General features: G+C 36.8%; 1 protein-coding gene across 3 annotated transcripts; it reads right to left on the bottom strand.

Annotated features, from left to right (window-relative positions):
* Positions 1–1,504: 1,504 nt before the first annotated feature.
* Positions 1,505–17,622, bottom strand: ZSWIM2 (zinc finger SWIM-type containing 2). 3 transcript variants are annotated; one of them, XM_034429105.3, is made up of 9 exons: positions 17,230–17,622; positions 13,828–13,904; positions 12,990–13,030; positions 11,249–11,462; positions 9,940–10,191; positions 8,733–8,817; positions 6,554–6,666; positions 5,173–5,326; positions 1,505–2,798 (listed from the first exon to the last, which is right to left on the bottom strand). In XM_034429105.3, exons 1-9 carry the CDS (start codon positions 17,371–17,373, stop codon positions 2,319–2,321), a joined length of 1,560 nt encoding a protein of 519 aa, XP_034284996.2. In that variant the 5' UTR covers positions 17,374–17,622; the 3' UTR covers positions 1,505–2,318. The 3 variants fall into 3 exon arrangements, with proteins under 3 accessions (XP_034284996.2, XP_060544039.2, XP_034285005.2); XM_060688056.2 differs by having other exon boundaries at positions 17,484–17,611; XM_034429114.3 differs by having other exon boundaries at positions 17,144–17,531.
* Between the last annotated feature and the right edge of the window lie 8,168 nt (positions 17,623–25,790).

Raw genomic sequence — 25,790 nt, forward strand, 5'->3', positions numbered from 1 at the left:
ACATATGCTTACAGTCTTGAGAGTATAGCTTGTATTGGAAATCCAATTTTGAAAACAGCAATGGCTTACAAAACAGAACAGAATCTAAAATAGACATTGAAACAGTTCAGTTTATTTCACCACTAAAATAAACCCTTTAGGACATATATTGTTAAAAGTTGAGAGATTCTCTAATAGAGGAACTGCTGAATATTCAACAATTCCAACCCCATGTGATATATAGAGATGTTTAGATAAATTTAGACTCCATATTTACAAAATTGGCCATTAAAATTACATCATTTAGGTCAGTCTTGCTGCATTGGGGCCTACCTGTTCATCCTGCCAAGTAGAGGCCTGAAGTTTGCCCCTCTCTATCATTCAGTGCAGTTATTATTTTTACCTACCACCAAAGCAGACAGCCCATTTTCCATTGTTGCTGTTTAAGAGACTAGTTTGATACTTTCTCATACATATGCTGCACCAGTTTCATATTGCTATAGTGCTTTGTGTTAAGGGAAAGAAATGCAGAGTGGCTTATTTCAAAAGAAGTTCACTATTAATTAAGACTAGTCATTGAATCATGTAAAGGTTGATAATCTAATCTAATTCACTGCAGAAATTGTAGCCCAGTTCTTGCCATATTAGCCCTTCCTTACTAGATAACGAGAATAAGGACTCTTTTTTCACAGCATATTTTAAATTTGTTTTATGGTTTATTAATGCTGATCCTTTTCATTTTATTTTTACATTTTTCTACCAGGAATAGCTGTTTATGTCTGTGCAACTACTGCGGTGCCAATGGATTGTCTATATCTTATAATTTATAAAACACTGTTAAATTTAATTTAAAAAATCTTACCAATAACTTTGTGATTCTTGATTGTTTAAAAAAACAAATTGTTGCATCTCATGGAGAATGTGTTACAGCCATTCACTGTACAGCTACACAATACTAGTATCAGGGACTCTTGAAAGGAACAGCTTGCAGAAATTGCTTAGATGCCATGCTTCAAGAAGTGAGTTAGGCAACATTAGATAATACCTGCAGGTGCTGCTGCTTCAGAATGACAAGCTTGGAAATAATGAATCTAGGTTTAAAGGGTTGTGACAGTCTTGACAGTCATGCATGGTGAACCCATTATATTGAGAGTTGGAAATATAGTCATTGTTGATCCATATGGATGTTCTAGTATTAATTATAATCTTGGTTAGAAAACATGAAGTGGCATATATGAATGCCTGGTTCAAGTATTCCCATTATTTTATTCCACATTCTGTCATTGTTTAATGATCATGGTGACTTGCAATTCTGACTGTATGTACACCCTGAATGTATATGGTGTTTTCTCTTCTCCATAAAAGAAAATATCTCTTTGAATATAGCATATGGTTCTTAAATGTGCATGAATTACTAGTGCATCACTTCAAATCCAACATTCTTATTTTCATTCATATTCTGAGTTTTTTTTAAACCATTGCAAATACTAAATTTAGTAATGACAGCACTTGAGCAATCCAAAAATATGTACAGCTCTTTATTAACATAAACTGAAAGAAGTAACAGGATAATACTTGGGGACTTTTACACAACTCGACTTTAATACATTAATAGGGGTGGCAGTTTTGTAAAACATTTGCTATATTTGCTATTTATTGTTCATAAAAGCAATATTTCCTATTACATTTATTTGCTGGTTCATACTAGAGCTACCATTCATGATTAAATAAAACATTTTTAATTACAATGCCATTACAAGAGCAATTTATCTCTTTGTAGGGGATTCTACTTCTATCAGCAAGAAAGAGTAAATGTTTTTATTAACCATCTCTCTATCTCCCAAGGGACATAAACACTGAAGATGCTAATAAGTATAAACTTGGTTTAGAATTTAGATTAACATTATTAGTTAAAACAATAAAACAGTTACCAAATGTAGCAAGAAAAATATTTCCACAGAAATGTGTAGTTACAGTTTAAGCTGAAATTAGAGTTTAAATCAGTTAAGAAACAGAATTGGGACAAATAGTTGAATGTCAAATGGTTGGGTCTTTATCATTTTATATATTCAAAAATGTAATTTAGATATTTAGTCTTAAAAGAAAAAGTTGAATTTACTGGAGCCAAAAAAACCTTAGAGACTTTTTTTATGCTGATAAACACTATTTTATGTAAAACTTTTTATTGAACATCAAACCAAATAAAAATGATTTTCACATTAAAATTTTTTAACATTTATATAAAAAACTGAAGCATCTGGATCCTTTGTACATCCAAATAACTACAATAGAATCTATTTTCTTTAAAAATATGCAGCGTTACAATTTTAATCTGTCTTTCAGTTTGTGCATAATCTTAAATCAGTACCAACTACTTTATCAGTAAATTTATCAGTATGAGCCTTTGGAATAAGGACTAAACCCTTCATATGTCTAGAAAATTTCAAATGTCTTGGTTTTTGAGTGTTAAGCAAGCTAGAACCAGCATCTCTGGTACAAGGACAGCTGAAACCATTCAATGTTAAATTTTGCTCTGTCTCTGCAGAATTTTTTTTCTTGTTACAGTTTCCTTGAAAACTACTTTGAGATACCTCTGTGACACAGTGAGACTTTATTTGTTTGATAGATAATCCAGTGCCTGGTATAAAAAGATCCAGCCCAGGCTGCTTTGCAAGGAGATGCTTTGCTTGAGACCCTAATTGATTTACTTTGTCTTTGCTTGGTGCCGTCTCCCAGGTTAATGGATTATATACAACATGGTCATCAATAGGACATGCATTTTCTTTCTGCAACCAACAGTCAATGCATTTTCTGTGGAACTAAATAAAATACATAATGTATTAAGACTTGGTAATTTTCCGCCAACATTATTTATGTATCTTGCATGAGTCAAATATTACATGTGAAATGAAATAATACATCTGAACTGCCATTCAGTTCTTTGAGGCAGGTAAATGCCATGATCGAAGAGACATGTCTGATGTCTACTAACATCCATATTATCTCTTGTGTCATGCATTTGAAGAGAATTGTTAATTAAGGTTTATTGGAATTGCTAGGAAACAACTAGGAAATTGCTGACTTGTTTCCTTTGAAGCAATATAAATTGCCTTTTTATGTATTCAGACGCTCAAAATGATCACCTCAAATGAGTTCAGGTTACTGAGGGATAGTTACTCATTTAGAAGGCTTTGAAATAAAATTAGTTCTCACTGATCACTGAAGGTAATGTTATTTAATAGCCTGTAGAACTGCTGTAAACACAGTGGATCATAGATTCAGCAAGATACTTCATAAAATATTCCAACAAGCTAGTTTTAAGTATAGGTTGAATGACATCACTAATGGATACAAGGCTGGAATAAAAACGTTTAAAGAGTGCAGGATATGGTCACATTCCTCAAATATCTGAAATAAATTATTTTAACTTATTCCTGACTACAGGACATGAGATGCTGGATTTAACTTACAGGGAGGCAGATTCTGAATGAAAAGCTTCCTAAGGGGAATCAGACACTTCGAGAGGGAAAAGGCTCCCATTCCTTGGATGTGTTCAAGCAGCGGCTATATTGCCATCTGTCTGGGATGCTTGGATTTTTGCAAAGCCTATAATGGGATTTAAGTATTTAAGTGGCTTCTACTAATTCTAATGATTCTAAAAATAACTGAAAAATACATAAGTAGTAAATCTTGGTCATGTTAAGGGTAGCCACACAGCCATAGCCAAGTTTATAATGGATTCTGGGAAAGTGAAGTAACAGCTGAATTTACCCCAATAAGTATTTGATTTACATGGCTCCCCTTCTTGCAAATGTGACTATGGGTGGCTAACATGTTTTTTTTAAAAAAAAAATATATATTAAGGGGTGAACCCCCCAACTCTCCAAAAAAGTAAAAACCAACATTGGAGCATATCCAGATCTTCATTGCTTTGTGAAAGGTTGGCAACGATGGACCAATCTAATGGGATTATGTCACAAGGTGCTGAGACAGAAAAGGCATGGTTCCAGTGATATTCAGAAAGGACCTGGAGTATGCCTCTTCTGTTGGATCTAGTGAGATGGCTAGACAGTTTCCCTATCTTGTCACCTTAAGAGCTGCCAGTGGCTGGAGCTATCCCAATATATATAGGTGCAGATGTTATATCCTAACATGTACAGTATCAGTGCCTCTTCTCTTCCCCCCCCTTCCCCAACAGCACAAATGGGACAAAATAAGCATAAATTAACGAATTAAAAGTGCCTGTAAAATAAGGTAACCTATTTACAGAAGTAACTGAGCCTCATTTGCATAGTCCAATCATTTTTTCCCTACATAAAATGCAATAGTATAGAAATGCATATTTCCCTTCCTCTTTATAGCCAAAGCAGCAGGAAAACAAGAAGATGGCGATGGGAAAAGGGACCTGTACTGAGAAAGGAAGGAAAGAGAAAGGAGTGATAAAAACTGGATACATAGGAAGACATAACAATGCACGAAAAAGAGAAAGTTAAGCTAATAGTTAGACTAATTTTCAAAAAACATTGAACATTGTACAACCATATCTGCAGAGACTAATGATTTTCATACCCGATCTGGAGGAGCATATGGGGGAGATCCTCCATTTTATGCCCACAGCTATACCGTGATGTAGGTTGGGATGAGAGAGTGACTGTTCCAAACTCATCCAGTGAGTTTACATGGTTGAGGCTGGACCTGACTAACAGTCTTGCATTGTACAGTCTAACCTGGATTTAGTAAAATCCAATGTAGTTGTGACAAGTATTTTAATTAATACCAAAGGAATGTTTAGAAACTATAATAAATATGATCTGATTGAGAACAAGGCACCATTTTATCCTGAAGCCGTTCATATTCTGGAAGTGGCTGTGGTTCTAGTTCTAAAAATCAGGGGAATTGTGGTAGACAAGATCCCTGACTCTTTACCACTAATGATTGAAACAGAATTTCTTTATTTCACAAATAGATGTTTCAGACACCAGACTCTGCTTGCTAACTCTAGACTGTCTCAATGCAAAACAATAATTAAAAAGGTACATCACAGCAGCATGCAGGCTTTATGTTATATTACACATACATTAAATTATTATTATTATTATTTTTTTTGTGATGGCTTGAAAAATCTTGTATCAGAAATTAACCTGGGTTTCAGGAAAACAACTAAGCTCCTGCTCAAGCGGATCTTCAGTTTACCTTGTGATTACATGGTAAGGTCCTTGTGACTTGGCCAAGGCAGAATATCTTCAAACAGAGTCTACACTGTAAACCTGGATCAAGTAAAGGGCTGCCCTTCCTAATCACCATATTGGGTATTGAGTTCAGTACCTGCTGTGGTATGCAGCTGAATCTGCAAGAGATGTAACAGAGTATCTATTCCATATGAGTTTATGCATTTATTTGATTTTAAAATCTTATTTCAAAAAAACAATGCAAGTAGTGCTGATGTACAGGTAGTCCCTACTTATATTTGATCACTTAGTAACCATTCTGAAAGTAACGACCATTGCAGCGTTCCTGTGGTCATTCACCCTTATGACCAACTGCAGGATACTGCAGTGTCCCCCACTTATCTCCCCTCCCCCTCCCCCACACTGAGTCCCCACATGGCTTAGGCCTGCTTCCCACCTCTCCGGTCCCCACATGCTCCTCCTTACTTATGTTTCACTGATCTCCAAAGCTTAGGAGGTTGGGGAGGGAACAGAAAGATTTGCTTTGCTTCAGTCATGTTAGCAAAGCAAAAGAAGCCTCTTCATTATTTGGATCCCACAAGGCTCCATTTTTTTCAAGCCGGCGTTACTGCAGTCAGAGAGCTGAAAATTGCTTTGGCCCAACAACCTATGTTGCCTGAAATAGAGTGCCCTATCCTCCTTTCCCACCCTACCTTCCTGAGCTCCAGAGATCGTAAGTACGCAATTGTGACAGGATGGAGAAGAGGCCAAGCCCTACAGGGATCTGAAGGAGAGAGGAAAGGCCTGCAGGGACTCAGGGATGGGGAAGAAGGCACAAGGGCTGTGGGAATCCTGGGAGATGGGAAGTGGAGCACAAGGTGTCTCAGAGTGTATAAGCCCTGGGGCAGGAGATCGTGCACTTGCACTAGGCCTCCCAGTGTCTCTGCCACCTGAGGCATCCTGTACTCCAGTTATCGGCTTGTGTGGTCATTTAAAACCACATCAAGGAGAGCAAGAAGTAGGGATTGTTAAGCGAGATCATCTCACTTAATGCCCATCACCATTTGCGAACATGAGCAGGTACAATAAGTTGAGGATTACATTTAGTTATAAAAAATTAAAATCATAAGATGAAATATTTTGAATGGATTTCATATAAATACCCCAGACTGATACATAACAAAAAGTTATTATAATGTCAGTAATAATACAGAAATGTTTCTTTCACTGGAACTATGGAAGCCCACTGGGAATGGATTACAATTCTTTATAAATACATGAAATATTAAATAAAATTGATTAAAATATATAATTAATATCACTGCTTTCTTAAATCATACCTCTCCTTCCTTAAGTTTTTTAATTAAAAACCACTGAAATGAATTTTATTGAATTTTTCATCTTACTGTTCCTTGTTTTTTCCTTCTTTACACTTCTCTTCTGGATTAATCTTCAGATTTTCTTCTGTTGTTGACAGTCGCACTTCAGGTTCAAATGATTTCCATCTCTGATTCCTTTTCTGAAGTAGAGACATAAAGAAACTAAGCAATAGGACATATTGCTTAAAGGGAATTATTAGCATTTATCATTTTAGTAAAACCGATACAGAAAAATGAATTCACTTTACATAAAAAAAAATACTTGAAAAAAAAAAGCTGCATAAATTGTAATTTCTCAGATCACTGCTGTATGTTTTGTTTAGAAGACAAAAACCAACAACAATGTGAATGGACTCAGTTACAATGGTGATAGAGACCATGAGAAGACCCAAAAAGCCAGGTTGGGACAGATTTTCCTAGAGAACATAGTGTGATCGCACATTGTGTGATCACTAAGTGTTGATACCAACTTGATGATACAGGGTAACAGTTTATTTTAATTAGCAAGTAGAACACAGGATCTGAAAAAAGAAGCAGGTCAAGTAGGATGGCAGATTCCAGTTTGTATAAATAATTCTGATCCAGGATTGGTATTAGCAAGTTACAAACTTCACTTCAGCCGGGTCTCTCAGTATTCCTGACAGAAGAGTTGAAAAACTATGTATGTCATATGAGCAAATAAATCTGCACCAGAGCATACCAATACTATCAGAATTATAGGCAGGTTAAACAAAGATAAAACTCCCCAAACAAAATAGTAAATAAATTATTTAAGTTTTTTTCAACTGAAGCCTTCAGGATAAAAAGCCAGCTTCTTTTTGAAATATCTTTACACATTTACACACATATGACATTTCAAAATATCTTTTGAACTAGATCAAATAGCTCCTTTTATAGAGTTTTAGTTCTATGAATCCTTAGAATTATATTCTAGGATCCATGATTTTAACATTATCTGCCCATGAAGGAGAGATCAAACATACCATATTTTTTGGAGAATAAGACACACTTTTTTCCCTCCTAAAAGAGGCTGAAAATTTGGGTGCTGCTTATATTCTGAATATAGCTTTTTTGAAGCTTTTTTTCAGCCCTAATGAGGCGCTAGCGAATGAAGGATCTGCGTTGTGCTTTGCCTGCTCCCTCCCACTCTCAGCTGTGAAGTTTTTTTTCAGCCCTAACGAGGCGCTAGCGAGTAAAGCAATCTCTGTGGTTTGCCTGCTTTTCTCATTGCTTCTCTCTCCAAAGATCAGTTGTGCTTTAGAAGCTGTTTTTTATTCCCAAGCAGGGGATAAAAACCAGCAAACTAATGTGCTGAAGCTAACCAGGCAAAGGACGCTAGCCAAATGAATACGTGGTAGGCAGATTCCCCCCCACTATTTTCCTCCCCAAAAACTAAGCTGTGTCTTATACTCTGGTGCGTCTTATACTCCAAAAAATACAGTAGATAACTCTTCCTTCTCAACCTTAATTCCAGAGAAGCAGATAGGGAGGCATTTATTATGCATGACTTGAGAAGCTACATTTCTACACAACGAACACCTTGCTTTTCCCAGAGAATTGTAGAAAGCTACATCAACTGCCACAGAATATTTACTCTCATTTTAGGGAGAAGGAAGCAGGTTACAAAGGAAGGATAATTGGGAAAATTTTGTTGTTAAAAAGTTATATTTCACCCCTACTGTGTTTGTTCAGAGGCTATGAATTCTCCACAACCAGTAGTGGGATGCTCAACTCCAGATTTGGGAGGGGTTCTATTGCTGAACAGATATAATGAACTAGATTAGTGGGCCACTGGTTAAGTTAAAAGCATCACAGCTATTAACCGAGGCATGGCTGAAAGGAAACCCAATATTCTGTCCAGAAAAGGAAAGCAGCTAAAAGAAGAAAGCTTCAAGTTAACTTTGCTTGCTGTAGCACTTCACATGCATATCAATTCAAATGTAAACACTCCTACCAGAGAGATCTTTATTGGATTGAAACAGTGCTTAGGATCTCATCTTTATTTTGATTTTTAGACTACAATACAGAACAAGAATATATTCATCACTGTTTAAAAACAAGAACATAAAATAACCAAATCAGTATTTGATACAATTGATTTACCGACAAGGCATAATAGGAAGAATTAAGTTTCCTTTACTATTGCTTGCTTTTTAAACTGATGTATTAAGGTTTGCTTTTTTAAGGGAGGGAATTTATACTATACCTCTCGGAAAGCAAAAGTATGTGACGGATGACAAAAGCTTTGAAAACATCCATGGCATAGATGGTAATCACTGCATTCAGTACACCTTGAAATAATAATAATAATATTGATAACATTTATACAAACCTTCCTTAAAACACTATTGTTTGATTTAAAGAAATGTTCTACTTTAAAATAAAATAGACCAACAAGCTAAAATTTCAAGTTAATATGCACATGAATTTGCAGAGGGGCAACTGAGCAGAAAGTGAAGAAACCTGCCTCATGACATCATGACACCAATTTTATGAGTTCCATACTTGCACTAAATGTCAGAATGCAATGACAATAAGGTGAAACTGCCTCATTTTTTCATGACTGTGGCTCATTGTGGACACCTGTGCTAAGATGGAAAGACTTGACTCTAAATGTACAATATTTTATATACTGAAATACCATGGTGCAATACCCACAATAGTTTAGAAGCTTTTCATGCTCTTGGATGCTATCAATAAATTGATTTATATTTTCTTCAGATGAAATGAGGAAAGTTGGGAAAAGAACCAATTCTCAAACAGACACTAGGTGGTGCAAATGTCTTTTTTTTTCTTCTGATTTAATTGGTACTCTTGATTCATGGAGGAAAAATAATTTTGATATACAGTATGCTGCTGTATAAATATATAATTAACATTAAAATTAATTGTACAGCTAAATATGTTTACATTTTTAGTGTCAATCATTTTTAAAGAAACTAGAATCTAATCATTTCCTATTACAGATCTTTAAAAATAGTTACAGACTGAGTTTTAATCTGTTACACATTGAGTTTTAATACTTTCTAATCGAAATCTCATCTAGCCAGCTATATAAATTGATATTATTAATGTGAATAAAACTTGAGCCCTATGATTCAAGATATACAATCACAGAAAAAAATAAGCTTTGTTACATCTTTTTGTTAGGGAGCTAGTTGTGCTGGGTGCCAGAGAGCTTATTCATTAGGCAGTGAGTTTAAGCTTTTCACCAATAAACTTTTCATGAAAAATTTTTGAGACATGGAATTATTTAAATATATTAACTTAAATGAAAACTTGAGCCAATAATTGACATATGGCTATTCATAATAATCGCAAAAGTTTCATCTTTGATTCCTTACAGAAAAAATGTTTAAAATATTACACATAAATTGGTTCATGTTAACTAGTTAAATGACTTAAATGCTTACTTGTAGCAATTTCCCTCAATGGGTAGTACTCTGCAATTATTGCAAGGGATTCCAAGGTGTTTGTTAAGGCTTTGTTTTTCTGCTGCAGTCACAAGTTTTTTGCAGTTTCTGAATTCTTCCAAGATGAGCTTCAGTGGTGCAAAATTTTCCCTGCATAAAGGGCACTTCACTAAAGAATTTTTCTCTAAATCTCGCTGATGATCAATCCAAATTTTCATACACACTATATGTATGTTGTTCCCACAACCAAACCTGTGTACACAAGAAATTTACTTAATTATTTTTTGAAATGCTACATAACTTAAATAAATTTAATATTTATTTTAATAAATTTGAATTTCACTCGAATTACATTATTTTTCATTTGTTGTCATGGAATTTTATGTGATCAAATTCTTAATGACAAATTGTCGGGTGGTAAATACTTTTCTGTGAGCACATATACAGCTTACTAAAAATAGTGAAATTCAAGATGATCCATTAGAAAAGAAATGGACAATATTTTAACACTAGAAAACCATACTAGGACCGTGATGTGAAAGTTGTGTGATGCAAAAATAATCTCCAAATAAAAAAAAATTAAGACAATAAAAAAAAACCCAAATCCGTGCTCACATTTGTGAACTGGTAGGGAAGGTAAGTGAATCCCACCTCTGGATGCAGGGCTTTCACAGCCAGCATCAATTTGATGATCATTAATTTTCAGGCTAATCTGAATAGAATAAAAAATAGATCCTACAGTAACGTGAAAACCAACATAGATAATATTTACACTAAAAAATCTAACCCTGCAAGAAGAGAAATAGCACTAAAATTCTGACAGAGAGTACTACCAGTAAATGTATTTGTGAGCCTGAAAATTGTGAGTCCAAATATCAAATAGCCTATCCAGGGATCAACTTGTGATTTTCCAGATGTTGCTGCCAAACTCACAGCAGCAGTGCCTGCCAAACAAGGCCATTCTGAGGAGTGCTGCAACCTTTTGCTAGTAACACATGGAACACTTTTTTTTTTTTTAATTTGATTTATATGCCGCCCTTCTCCGGAGACTCAGGGCGGCTTACAATGCGTTAAGCAATAGCCTTCATACTTTTGTATATTTATACAAAGTCAGCTTATTAACTTCTACTAAAGCAAAGTGGAATTATGGACATGAGTCCAAATGAGGCAGTAATGTGCTTCCTAAAACTCCCCCCAAACATTATCTCTTACAAATTTATAAGAAAATATAGGAAAATGCCATTAGTCAAACTGCATGATTACAAATATGTTACTTTCTCCTAGGAATTTAAATCCAACAGAGACTCACCTGCAATAAGTGACAGGAAGCATTTTTTTGAGTAGTGTATCCTGGCAAACAGGACATATATCCTCATTATCAATACTTTTTTGTTTAACATACCCATCATCAACTGTTTTCAATTCCATAAGAGAATGGGCAATTACTTTTACTTGGGGAGCAAGTTGTGGACTTAGAAGCAGATAGTTAATTTCTCGTTCTAACAGGCCAATCTGTAAAGCATCTGTTGAAGAAAAAAAATAACTTTAATGTGTATAATGAAGCCCTAAAATCTATATAAATAAAAATGTAAATGTCCGTTTGTACATAACCGCACATCTCCGAAAGTTCTTCATCGATTGCTTTCAAATTTTGACACAATGTTGCATTCGACTACGGGCGGGTTTTTATATACCTATATTATATACATGTCACACCTGTGACAGGTAAAAACATGAAAAACATTGGAAAACATTGAAAGACATTGACACTGAAAAACAGCACCATCTGCTGGATGTAAAACCAACATGGCAGCCTCCCAGCCCTGATTACACTCAACAGATTTCTGCTCCTTATATTTAGACTCTCCATATTGCTTCCAAGAAACTGCACATTTGGAAGGATATGCCCGAGGACCATATCCTGCCACCAGACTCAGCAGGTAGGCAGCCGGCTCCCCGCCGGCAAGCCCTCGCAGCCGGCGCTTCTAGGGCTGGGTGAGGCCCGCCCGAGCCTGGCTCTGACCTCCCCCTCCCCCGGCCACCCCGCAAACTACCTTTGCCTGCCACTGCTGCCCATCCCTCTCACCAGCTGCTCTCGGGGCTCCCTCCAAAGAACACCTGGCAACGAGGCTGCCTGGGTCCGCCGAGCGGGAACCCTCCGTCCCTCGCCTGGCCCGAATCGCACCTGACCTAGCGCTACCACGGGCCCCGAGGTCAGAAAGACCAGCTGCTAACCGGCGCTGTGCGAATCCGGTTGGTGAGCAGGAGATGGAGGCAACTGGAGCCTCGGGGTCGCCTTTGACCAGCGGCGCCTTTGATTTCCAGGTGGGCGCTCTGGCAGTTCACGGAGCCTACACGAAAATTTCGGCCTCTGCCAGAAAAGGGGCTCCGGAGCGGCTTTGGGAGGCGGAAACGGGCAGGAGGGAGGATGGCCGGCCCTCCTTCATTTCATCTGGAAGAGCAGGGGATTTAATCATTCCCCTGCCCTTGGCAGGCGGGGGAGGAGAACTGCGCAGCAGGGGTCCAGTGGGGTGTGCATGGTTCCTGGCTTTGCCGCTTTCTTCCTTCGGGTGGGAGGCCCCAACCAGATACAGAGAGAGAGAGACATAGAGAGATACAGACGGTGGAGAGAGAGAGACATAGAGAGATACAAAGAGAGAGGGGGAGACAGAGAGGGAGGATTTTGTGGTTCCCATTGTTATTTTAGCAACCGGTTCTCTGCCCTAATCACCAGCTGGGTAGGCGTGGCTCAGGGGCTGTCATGTGACTGATGAAAGTGAGTGACGTCGAGTTGGCTACGCCCACCAAATGTTCGTGGAGAGTTTGGAACTTCAGCCTGACTCTTTTAGCCCAGCAGAAGCACCAGACTGGGCCACAGCAACAAACAATTTGTTTGTTGGAAATTCTTGCCCTCCCTCCCAGCTACGGGATGATCATCTGAGTGTTGGTGAATATAGATGGATTTTCTGGGGGATGCAAATACAACAACAAATGTTCCATGCAATGAGTTTCAAACAGAAAATAAAATGACAAGAATAAGTTACACCTACATTCATGGTCTCTTGGAAGTTTGAACTTTTTTAGTAATAACCTAAAAATAAAAGCAAATTGAATATAATTTATTCAGTAACTTTATGATTTAAATGCAATTGGCTTTTCCATTTTAAAGACATACGGACATAAGCTCAATTATGCAAAAATGCCAGACAGTTCTCTATATTCCTTAAAGTTGTATTCCATCTACATGACATTTACTAAAACTTGTTTGTTTACAACTGTCATTCATATTTCTTATTGTACCTTGTAACCCACAGCAAACAAAGTAAGGAATTATTTGACCCTCTTCCCCAACTTGTATTTGGTGAAACATTATGCTGTCTTCTCTTTTCCCTGATGGATGTTTAGGAGCTCTCCTTATGCACAGATTTAATTGGATTTCCAAACCAGATATTTCCTTTTTTGGTACATGCATACTCCCCATATTCTTTTTAAATTAAAGAAAAATAAAAATGGAATATTGCAAAATGCCAGATCTTCAATATTATCTTTATTTCCAAAAATGTCTCTGAGCCCTGAATGAATTCCCTGAACATTTTGTCTTCCAACACTAAAAAATCAATCTAAAACTTTCTAGAAGAAAACCTTATAATTTGCCTCTACTTTCTTCAGACACAAGCCTTTTTTCTCATCTTTCAGGATCCTCTACTTTCCTATCTTCTTTTGTCCTTTTATCTGTCTATTTTATCTTATTTTGATTCCTCCCTCCCCAATGGCAGAATAATAGCTGATTTTTAAAAAGCTGAATAACATTAAGAGGCAGTGCAGAATGTACATCAAATATAGAATGAGAAATTTATATCATTTTACATTTTAATAAAAATAATTTACCAGCAGATATGTTTACAAAGGTCCTTTTCTTTCAGAAATACTGAGCAGCTGCATGAATGAGGGTTCCCCAGGGAAACCTTATACCAAAACAATAGAAAACATGCTTAATAATTATGCCACAGCATTTATAAAAGGGAGAAAAATGGAAACTAAGATGCAGAAAGATAGCATTTACTAAAATCATATATATTTACCCATATTATCTATACTCATATTATCTGCAACCCTAAACACTCAAAGGGCCAATTGGACCCGTTTCCCACAGAAAAGAAAACACCGGGAGCCACAAAACCCTTCCCGTGCCTGACTATTTCTTGAGTGGCCACAAAACTAGCATATGTAGTTGAATTAAATGTTCTTTTTTCTTCTGAAACTTTTCTTTTCTTGGATTTATCCATGGTTAACCTACCGGGGGTTGAAAAGCTCAATAAATCGTGTGCCAGCAGGTGTCGCACATTGGCAGTTGTGACCCATATTTTGAGTGAGAGGGAGCCACAGCAAAGGGGTGAAAGAGCCACATGCGACTCCAGAGCCGCAGGTTGCTGACCCCTGATCTATACGGTATATCTGGAATAGTACTAGAAAACAGAAATAATAGTACTAGAAATAGTGTAACAACTATTTCTCTTCTAATGTACTATTTCTCAGAAAAACGTGTTTATGTTCACATACCTTCAAAATATATGATATCAACATCTATCATTCATTGAAACAGAAGAAAAAGACAACTGAAGTCCATTAATGACATCAAAATGCAGTTCTGTAAAGCTATAAGAATATACATACAGGTTTGCTTCAATGATTAGGGTGTGCACTCCATATTATGAATAATAGATTTTAGCTATTAAAGCATAACAATAAAAGCTTTTTTGATCAGATACTCCCATCAGCATGGGAAATTTTTCCTCCAGACTAGCAATGTTGTGACGTACATCAAATTCCCATTTGAAAAGCATTGTTCATTATGTCCCACTTTTGTTCTGTGTGTGCTATATAGAAGGCGTAGACTATTTCTATTCTTTTCTTTCAACTTTTCAATAATTTCATATTGCAAGTAGGGAATATATTTAGCACCTTTTAACTTATGTTTTTAATCTCATACAGGTAGTCCTTGATTTACGACCATAATGGAGCCTACCCATCATGATTTTGAGTTGTGAGTCATAAAACAGGTCAGTCATTTGACCAATCCAATTTTATGACCTTTTTGGGGGCAGTCAAATTAACACAATTGTTAACACAATGTGTAAGCTGCCCTGAGTCTCCGGAGAAGGGCGGCATATAAATCAATTTTTTTAAAAAAAAACAAAAACAAAAACACACAATTGTTAAGTGAACCAGGATGTAAATGAGTTTTACAAAACTGTTGTAAAATGCACTTATGAGACCCTGGGACACTGTAAATGGCAATAAATATGGCTTGGCTGCTGAGTGTCTGAAGTTTGGTCATGTGACTGAAGTGGAGAGTGTGACCATCAGAACTTCAAATCCAGGTCATAACTAACCCCCAGGTAGGTCTGTCATAACTTTGAACTATCGTTATCTGACCATTTGTAAAATGAGAACTACCTGCGTTACAGAATTTCAAAATGTAACTTGAAGCTGCTCATCGATAAGGAAACCAGAATATGCCTAATGTAGAAAATGTGAATAATATTTTTAATACTTTTAAAATTAGCTCTAAGCCTACACTTGAGAAGTTTGATGTATGACTACAGTTTTATGACACAAGATGTGTAGCTTTATCCCTTGCAAGTATGGAGAATAGAGCAACTAGTACTGTCCCTGAGGAGAAACAAAACTGGCAGCAGAAAACTGCTTATATCTACCAAAAAAGAAAAAAGAACTCGCAAAAATAATGAGATAGGATCCCAATAGGTACCTCAACTAGCAGGAAATGTAGCAGGTTTGCTACAAAGTGTAATATAAGAAGTCCAATAGGGAGTTTTCCATTCAAATAGCAGGTGCGTGTTTGTGCATGGAGCAGCATTCTCTCACTAAATGGGGTAATACGATATATCTCTGTGGGCCTATCAGTTGGGCTGGGATAATGAGAGGATATTAAAACCAAGGAGATTTGTGGAATGACTATACATTGACAAATACTATTTGTCAAATGACAGTGCTTCAGAGAAAAGAAAAACCTCTGTGGCTCATGACATGACAGCAAACAGCAGTAATTGCACATCAATAATCAATTAGTTTTATATATAGGATACCTTATTTTAATTTTAATCAAATCAAGGTCAAATCAGCAATATTGCTTGGCCATAGGTTTATAGTATCCCTTCTGTAATAGCAATACTGCTATAATCCAACACTAAATCAACAAAAGTGAGCATATAACCACTATTTCACTTGGTTTATGAGCTTTCTGCATGAGTATGCAGAAGGAAAATCTTCACTTTCAGAACAATAAAACAAGATCAAATCAGCAGTATTGCTAATGCAAGCGGAATTGGCCATAGGTTTATACAGGTAGTCCTCGGCTTACCACAGTTCATTTAGTGACCATTCAAGGTTACAATGGCACTGAACAAAGTGACTTATGACTATTTTTCGCACTTAAACTGTTGAAGCATCCCCCTTGCAGTGTTCTTATTCATGTGATTAAATCTCAGACATTTTGCAACTGGGTCAGGTTTATGACAGTTGCAGTGTCCCAAGGTCATGTGTGAACTTTTTGCGACCTTCTGACAAGCAAAGTCAATGGGCAAGCCAGATTCACTTAACAACTATGGCAAGAAAGGTCGTAAATTGGGACAAGACTCATTTAACAATTTTTTTCACTTATCAGCAGAAATTTTGGGCTCAATTGTGGTCGTAAGAAGAGGACTACCTCTTAGTAGTATCTCTTCTCTAATAGCAATATTACTATAATTCACCCCAAATCAACAAGAAGTGAGCATATAATCACTATTATAAGTTTCCTGTATCAGTATGAAAAAGGAAAATAGTGACACTCAAAGTGCAGTGTTTGGGCAGAGCATCCTTTCCTTCACTTTCAAGCGCTCAGGCTTTTCTAAGGGAAGGAAACATGTTGAACTAAGATATTAACTACTATAGGGAGCAAAAGGCACTTTCTACATGCTCAGAAGCATTCTCCATCCACAGTTAAAACATCCCAAATCTGGGAGTTCTTATGTTGTAATGATTCAGTGGTGCCACTAAGAGATGCTTTTAATTTCAAAATTAGTTGTGAAGCTAAAAGCGGGAAGGGGGCCAGAGGAGAAGCCAGGTTCGCTTTACAAGAGATAAATTCTGGTCTCTTGAAAAAAATGCAAAGCCAAATACTTAATATGGCATCCAAACCCACACGAGCCCTCTGCGCCTTTCCGGGTTGCATAAAGGGGAATGAGGGTCCCATGTCTTTGCCCTCCGCCTCCCTCTCTCCTCTTCTACCCTGAGCTCCGCCGCCCTCCGGTCTTCCTCCTGCAGGACGAAAGCGGTGGGGCCCAGCTCCCGGACGATACGCATGGTGGTGCCCAGCGCCTGATCCTGTCGCCAGCTCAGCTCAGGGCTGGCGGAGACGCGCCTTCGCGACATGAACGCCGCCGCCCCCTGAAACCAAACCCGTCTCCCTCTGAAGAGGAGCCGCCTGGCGAGTGGAGCGCGGGCCCGAGGAAAGGGAGCAACACGCGCGAGGAGGGCCTCACGAGACTGAAGGAAGAACGGTCGCTGAGAAGCGCGCGGGTGGTTTCCATGGAGACGGCCGGCCGGGCGTGGACTCAAGGTGACGGAAGACGGAGCCGAATGTGGTTTCTCTCACGCTTCTCCAGCCTCTTTCCTACACTTGCGCTTTGTCCTTCAGTTCTGATTCGTTGAAAAATGCTACAGTATATCTGCGCTCAATATCTTCCCTTTTGTCCCACTGGCTCTATTCTTCTACCTGTTTTCTCTGCCCAGACAGAGAGAGAGATCGCTAGCTAGATAGCTAAAGATGGATGGATGGATGGATGGATGGATGGATGGACGGATGGACGGACGGACAGACAGACAGACAGACAGACAGACAGACAAGTGATAAATGATAAAGACATGTAGGCAGACTAGATAGATAGATAGGTAGATAGATAGATAGATATTGTTAGATATCAATTCTAGATATTGATGATAGATAATAGATAGATATCAATGAGATAGATAGATAGATAGATAGATAGATAGATAGATAGATAGATAGATGATAGATATCGATAGAGATAGATAGAGTGATAGATATAAATAGATGATAGACAAACAGATAGGAAGAATGGTGCAGATTAGTTTAAAAGTGTATCCTGTTGCATAAAAAGAGACAAAAGGAAAAATACATTTTAAATATTCCTTGGTTGATTGGAAGTGATGAAGTCTTATCAGCTCAGTTAATCAATAGAATTTATTATAGACTCAGACCACTATCAATGTTGCCACTTCATATATTTATAATGCCTGCCTTCATTTTGAAGGGAAGCTTCCTTCAACAGGGCTTGCCAGAGAGCATCAGTTAACAGCATTTGTGGATATAAGAAAGATGCCAAGGCTTGAATTGCTTTGCCTGGATGTGGCCGAGTCACAGTTCCGCTACAGAATCCGCTGTATGTTCAGAATCTCTCTATTGTGACCTATACATGACTGCCACTCTTAATTGCAACAGAAAAAGAAACTATGAAAGGGAGACAGTTTTTTCCAAACAAGTTGGACTTCGTGTCTCATAATTTTCAGCCACACTTCTGGTAATGAATACATAGGGTATATTTAATTTGACAAGTTTTTGGTGCAAGCTTCCGCATATACGAAAAGTGATGGTTCATACTTCATATCTTGACACGGTCAAATGTTTATTTGTGTGTGTATATATAAAATAAACTTTTGAACACACACACACACACACACACACACACACGAGATTATTTTAAAAAAAGGAAGAGCTTTTATTACGGAACAAAAGGAACGGACTTCAGATTCTCCATGATAGAGAAGTTGAAACCAAATAAATATAAAAAATAGATTTCATTTCTGTATCCTGTTTAAGTTTTCAACTTCCTTCCCATTTTCATGGAATCTAGTAGATAAGACTCCAACAATTTCATTTTTATGAAGTTACTTACAGAGGAGTCACTACTATATAGCTAACAAAGTAAAAATAGTCTTGTTCCAGTCATTTTATTTTTATGACAACCATTCTTCATCTGGGAAATACAGAAACTTCAGAAATTATTTCCATTTTTGGTATATTTACAAAATACTGTTGAAATTCACTGACAAATATTTAATTGATTTTCAATATTATATTTTTGCCAGTTCAAATATAAATTATTTTTAGACATTTCCAAAATGATCTAATCATTTGATATTTTCAGTGACTTCTCTATCTTGAAGCCTGCCTGCCTGCCTTCCTTCCTGCCTTCCTTCCTTCCTGCCTTCCTTCCTGCCTTCCTTCCCTTCCCCTCCCCTCCCCTCCTTTCCTTCCTCACTCCCTCGCTCCCTTCCCTCCTTCCTTCTTTTTCATAGAATTATAGAGTAATCCTTTATATGTTTAGAATCCCATAGAATTTCTTAGTCAGTAAAAAAGAACATTAGAAAAATAACTCTTCAGAACAATGTATTTCATATAGTTGAATTCAATATATTTCATTTTGAAATCACACAAACCATCACAAAGTAAATTTAAAGAATACACATAATGTGCCGAATAAAGTGTTTACCTTGCTATTTCCCCATTATGCAAAGTGCATAGTCTGGAAAGAGTAGACTCGTGTACAGAAACGCTTATCTAATGACAATTTAAAAAATGATTATTACGGACATAAGAAAAGTAACATTTCCTAAATAGGGCGAACCCTCATTGTCTATTTCCTTAAGAAATATCTGGAAAGGATCTGATAAGATTCTGCAGTTTCCCTGGGTCAGAGGGCATTGTCTTCTACTTTATTTCACCAGCCAGTAATAAAGCCAGACATGCATAGTGTTGCCGTACAGGAAACCCAGCATGGCCTTGTGCTTGGCAGAATACAAATGCAGGAAAAGAGTCGAGTTGGTTTGAAATTGAAGGCTGGTTTGTTGAGATTCATTCAGCTCATGACACAATCTTGTACGTGTGATAAGATTTGACCAGAAAGGCGCCAAGTAATGTACTACAGCTGCCGGTACGTGGTAGAGAAAGCATAGTTGTCCTCATTGGATGTCGATCATTAGCAAACAGCGATGGGAGGCAGGACTCCTTGAATGGCCATCTCCCCATTCTCCTGAAAAGGCATACAGGTGTGAATGGCTGTACATAGTGGTGCCTTGGGATTGGAAACCCTGCAGATGAATTCAGCCCTAGGTGGGCACTTTCTGCTCTACCAGAAAAAGTGAAGGAGAAAAGTAGGAAAGTAAAGAGCATGAGTCTATTTCTGTTCTGCCTTCTAGATCTTCTGCAAGTGCCTGAGAACATTTGAGAAGGGGTCAGGGGTAACTGGGCAAGACCACAGCACCTGTCTTTTATTTCTTCAAGTAGACATGAATAAAATATTGTTTTATTTTAATGAATTTGAGCAGAGCAGCACTTTTTTTCAGGCTCCTGTGGGGTGAGAGTGGGATCAAGAAAGGAAATATAGTTGGTGTAATAATACGAGATCTGCTGTATGATGGCTACTTTGTCATCTTGCTGTTTTGATATCAAGTACCCTGAGATGATAATGATGACAAATTATAGTGTAGTGTAGTGTAGTGTAGTGTAATGTAATGTAATGTAATGTAATGTAATGTAATGTAATGTAATGTAATGTAATGTAATAATACAATACAATACAATACAATACAATACAATACAATACAATACAATACAATACAATACAATACAATACAATACAATACAATGGAAATATATAACTTCAGAAGGTGAACATATCTAATACTTCATCCCTTTATTTTTACCACAACAACAACCCTGTGAGGTCGCTTGGGCTGAGACAGAGTGAATGGCCCAAGGGTGCATCTGTTTTAATAGATACACAATGACCACAGAATGCGAATACAACAAATTGAAATAGAAATTGTTCTCCCCCAGCTCATTTACATGTCACTGGAAATAAAATGGAAAAGAAAATATGACAATCAGGCAAGATGAGAGAGGGAAGGACCATATTTCTATGAATTTTAGCAGAGAGGTTTTTTTTCCAAAATTAGCATTCATGTTTTATATAATAGTTCTTGGTTAAGATGTGAATATTCTTCTATACTATTCTTAAACTATATCTCTCTAGTAGATCTGAGGTATATAATTGTACATTCACAGGCAGATAATGATGATCAATATGTGCTGGTATGTAAGTAATTACATATTATACTACATGTTCAGTCCCTAAAAAAATAATTGGTGCCATGTCTTAGTATACTATTAAATTACTTTCTAAAAGGCAATGAAAACGAACTCCTAGTGATCTAATTGAAAGAGAAAATTATATGTAGATAACCTTTTTTAAAAATGTATTACTTTGATAGTGACATCATAATTTTATTAACTCTACCTCTTGTTAATAATTGTTTTGAAACAACTTTTTTTGGCCATAGATACTGCATGGATATTCTATAGGAGATTTAGACAGAAGAGTTGCACAGTATTTCTTGATAACAGAAATTGATTTCTTTTTAATTAATAGAAAAATATAAAATCATGTGTTGCATTATATAATGCTGCACTATTACATTGCATCAAATTATGCTACAACAACCAATATAGCTGTACTCAGTGGTGGGATTCAATATTTTTAACAACCGGTTCTGTGGGCGTGGCTTAGTTGGGGGTGTGGCTAGCTGGTCATGTGACTGGGTGGGCGTGGCTAGCTGGTCATGTGACTGGGTGGGCGTGGCTAGCTGGTCATGTGACCAGTGGGCGTGGCTATCTGCATAGGGACTACAGAGGGCTGAAAAAAGTCATTTCTGACTGGTCCTCGCACTTTTGACCGGTCCTCGCACTTATGACCATCCTCACATTTATGCCCGTTGCGGCATTCTTAACAACCGTGTCACTCATTTCATAACTGCTTCTCTTCATCATGGTGACAAGATAGGGCAAAAACGTAAAATGTGAGGACAGTCGTAAGTTCGAGGACTGGTCAAAAGTGCAAGGACCAGTCAAAAATAACTTTTTCAGCCCTCTGAGTAGTCCATATGCATAAAAGGATACAGCAATAGAGAGGGATGAAGGAAGGGAAGGGAAATTAGAGTAGGAGTGAGGGTAAGAGAGGGAGGAAGAGAGGAAGAGAAGGAGAAAGGAAGAGGAAGTAGGGAGAAGAAGAGTGGAAGGAAGAGAAAGTAAGAAGGAAAGAAAAGAGAGAGGTGGTAGCTTTGAGGAGAAAGATTGCTGTACAATAAAAAAGATGAAAGGGAAGAAAGCCAACCCCAAACAAATATAAAGATATTAAGATAAAGAATGAATTGTTAAACTTTAAAGAATAAAAGAGAACAAATATGACTAAATAACAATAATTAGAAACACACATACAAACATACAATGTATTTTCTTTGAACAGAGTATTTGGCCGGTTCACAAATTTAAACAGTGTTTAGTCATTTCAATTAAATTTACAATTTCTATATTTCCTTTTTGCCATATTTATTCCTCATCTATTTTTGTAAAAAACCAATATTACCCTTCATCCTCATCTCTAATCTTAATCAAATTCAATTTTTCCCTTCTGTTCTATATTATACCCCTTCCCATTGTCATCTATTTTTATATCCATCCTCACATTGGTTAATTATGTAATATTACAGTTGTTTAATATAAATTCAACATTTTAATATAAATGAATTAGTTATAAAACTATCTTTTTTGTATATTAATCAATATGAACATGAATATTCCAGTTATTTCCATGCAATCCAATTTCTTACAAATCAATTAATTATATTTACCAATAATAATAAACCAAATAATTTCCCCCATATATTCCTCCAAACCACAACTTAACCATTTCTGCTTTCAACACAATATACAATTAATAGTATCTCAATTATTACAATTCCCTAGTTAAATAGAGCTTTTTTTCTTTTGTGTTTTAAAATTTTGAACTCTCCTTTTTCCCTAAATTTTCCATTGTTTGCACCTACCTTTTTTGGTGAGTAAAAAGAAAAGAAATCTGCCTGCCTAATTTTCCAACGTTGTAGCAACAGCAAAGCCAACAGCCTGCTTTACTTTCAGTTTCGTTTTTCAGCATAGCTAGGGGAAAAAAAATCTGCTCCAGCAAGCAGCAGAGCCCTGAGCAAAACAGCTGAGAGCAAATCAGCTGAGAATCGGGAGCTGATCTAATCAAGGGCTAATTAGCCTATGCTGAAGCTCCACGGGCCAATAAAATTACAAAAAAACACCGAACCGTTTGTTAAATTGCTGGCTCACCCGCCCCTCACCCACCACTATTTATTGGCAATAAATAGTCGTGCGGAGGGGCGGGGCAAGGGGCGGGGCAAGCCAGCAATTTAACAAACGGTTCGGCCGAACCCCCTAGAACCAGCAGAATCCCACCACTGGCTGTACTATATGATATGGAGTATGGGATCAAATTTGGGACATGTCTGTACTATTCTGCTTTATTATAGTGTTTATAATGTATCTATTAACATCATAATTGTGCTGCCAAAGTCTTTCCCTTTTCACTCTATGAAAGTGAAAAGTAGGCTTTGAAGAAGTATGATAGAATAGAGTAGTGACATTTTTTTGAACTCTGGTGTCTAAGAAGACCTGTGAGAACATCATGAATAATGAAGAAAACAAGCAAATGGCTCATGGAATAAATCAATCCATTCTCACTCAAGGCAGAAATGGTCAGATTGTTGTATTTTAGACACATTACACAAAGATTTATCTCACAGAATTAAGAATTCTTATAATGCTGGGAAAGATGGAAGATCAGAAGTAAAGAACAATCAGTATCAAGGTGGATGGATTCAAATACAATGGCGGTGGGTATGCCATGGGAATATCTGAAGGACTAAAATGGGTTTAGAGTATCCTGGAGAAAACAAATGCATTTGCTATGAGTTGACATTGACTTGACAGCACATAATCAATTAATGGGACCCAGAAAAATCTGTTATAATGTACACAGAAAATGAAACTGGTAAGTAAATTGAGATATTGTCTTCAGTTCAAGAACATGTATGTCTTCCTCACAAATATAGATAATAATGCATTATATTTTCAGATCTGATGCAACTTAGTTGTTATGGGTAACCTTTTTTTTTTAACTTAGCTGACTGCATTTCACTTATTTATGTATTTAAATTTAAAGAGATGCCACAGAATAATGATGATGGGAATTAGTTTCCCCAAGTAAAAATAGATAGGTGCCGGTAGGGAAAAATATGTATGGGTGTGGTATCTTTCTGGACTATCCGGTGTAGTTAGGCCTTAGTGGCAATGTTTTGTAGTAATGACCCTTAATTTGATTCAAAATTTTTGTACTGATTTTTCTTTTATTTTTTGTTATGTGCAATTTGTTCTAATTATTGTAAGCAACAATGGTACTTATGTAAGCAGGAAGACAGGGTAAGTTTCAACACAAACATACAAAAACACACAGATTTCATTCAATTGTGTCCAATTTTCAGAAACTGTCTGGATAAGTCCCTGCAGTTTTCTTGGTAAGGTTTTTCAGAAGTGGTTTCCATTGCTTCCTTTCTAGAACTGAAGGGAAAGTGACTCACCCAAGATCACTCAATTGGCTTTGTTTTATTTACATGCACACACAAACACATGCATGCACACAGAGAAACAATTTTCTTTCCCCCGCTGCCCCCCCCCAAAATAGATGACTGCAATTAGGCTTCTATAACCAGTACAATGAAAAGTGAAAACCAAAAGTTTTCACTTGTGGTTAGATAGTCACAAGAGGGCAGCAGAAATCCATATTTGTAGTTTTTGGAAGCATGACTTTAATCAGAGTTGTAATAGTTTTATTTATGAATGTATGAGTTCAGCTAACCAAGACAGCTGCAACCACACATGGCTTTTAATGTAGTGCATTAGCTGTATATTCACTGTTTATTTATTTATACTCCACATTGCAAACCATAGAGTACCTAGGGGTACCTAGAAATACAGTAATATCAGTATATTCGTACAGGTAGCTTGTGATTAAGTGCAAATTCAAATAATATTCAATATGCAATATTCAGTTTAGTGTAAATTGTAAATTGATACCTATTTAAAGTGACTCAAAATCAATTGATCAGAGCTAGTGCCTGCAATGCACAGTTGTAAATGGGATTGTAGCTGCTGCTAATTTTTCTATTTGCCAAATGGAGTAAAGGAAGATTACATCACAGGAAAGCAGTAGAAAATTTAAAAAAGAAGAGCCCTATTGCATTAGAGTAAAAAATCAGATTTATTTGACAGACATGAATGATCATAGCAATGCTAAAGTGGGATGAGATGTTGAATTGTCTGAGTCTGAGTAAATATTTTTATTTTTATTTTTATTTCTATGATCATACTGTGACTTTGTTAACCATAAATTTAAATTATAAGCATATTCTTTTGATCATTTACCATAATACCAATAACATATAAAAACGTATCTTTGAAATTTTTCATTGTTTACTACTATTAAGCTGGAACCAATTACCATATTTCCCATACAAATATAACTTCAAATAGTGTGGATTTTTTTTTAAAAAAAGCAACATTTTGTGGGATTCATGAACCACACTAATTGAGATCAGTTAGTAAGTGTAGATTTAGCTTTTAGAGTAACCCGTTATATTAATGGTTCACATTTGATCATGAAACCTTATAAAATGTGCAAAACATTTCAGATTCAAAGCAGTTGCTTTGAGTGTTGCAAGCATGAAGGGAAAAATGTGCTTTCAGAGTTTCTTTGAAAGCAGATGCTCTGAGTAGACATTATTCAGGTGTGCTGGCTGTTTTGAGCTCTTTGACTGCTCTCTTCTCAAACTTCTTCCAACCTAGTCATTATTGCAGTAGTAGGAGCCTGTTG

Source organism: Pantherophis guttatus, chromosome 1 (assembly GCF_059756535.1).
Source record: "Pantherophis guttatus breed Tessera chromosome 1, ASM5975653v1, whole genome shotgun sequence".
Taxonomy (NCBI): domain Eukaryota; kingdom Metazoa; phylum Chordata; class Lepidosauria; order Squamata; family Colubridae; genus Pantherophis; species Pantherophis guttatus.

Bases quoted from the DNA above. Each gene is read 5' to 3' on its own strand.
- ZSWIM2 (XM_034429105.3), bottom strand. From the start codon at position 17,373: ATGTCGCGAAGGCGCGTCTCCGCCAGCCCTGAGCTGAGCTGGCGACAG. The intron at 11,463-12,989 runs GTAGGTGTAACT...TTTCTTCAACAG, and splicing joins ACTTCCAAGAGACCATGAAT to ATGCTTTACAGATTGGCCTG. The intron at 2,799-5,172 runs GTAAACTGAAGA...TATTTTATTTAG, and splicing joins CCTTACCATGTAATCACAAG to TTCCACAGAAAATGCATTGA.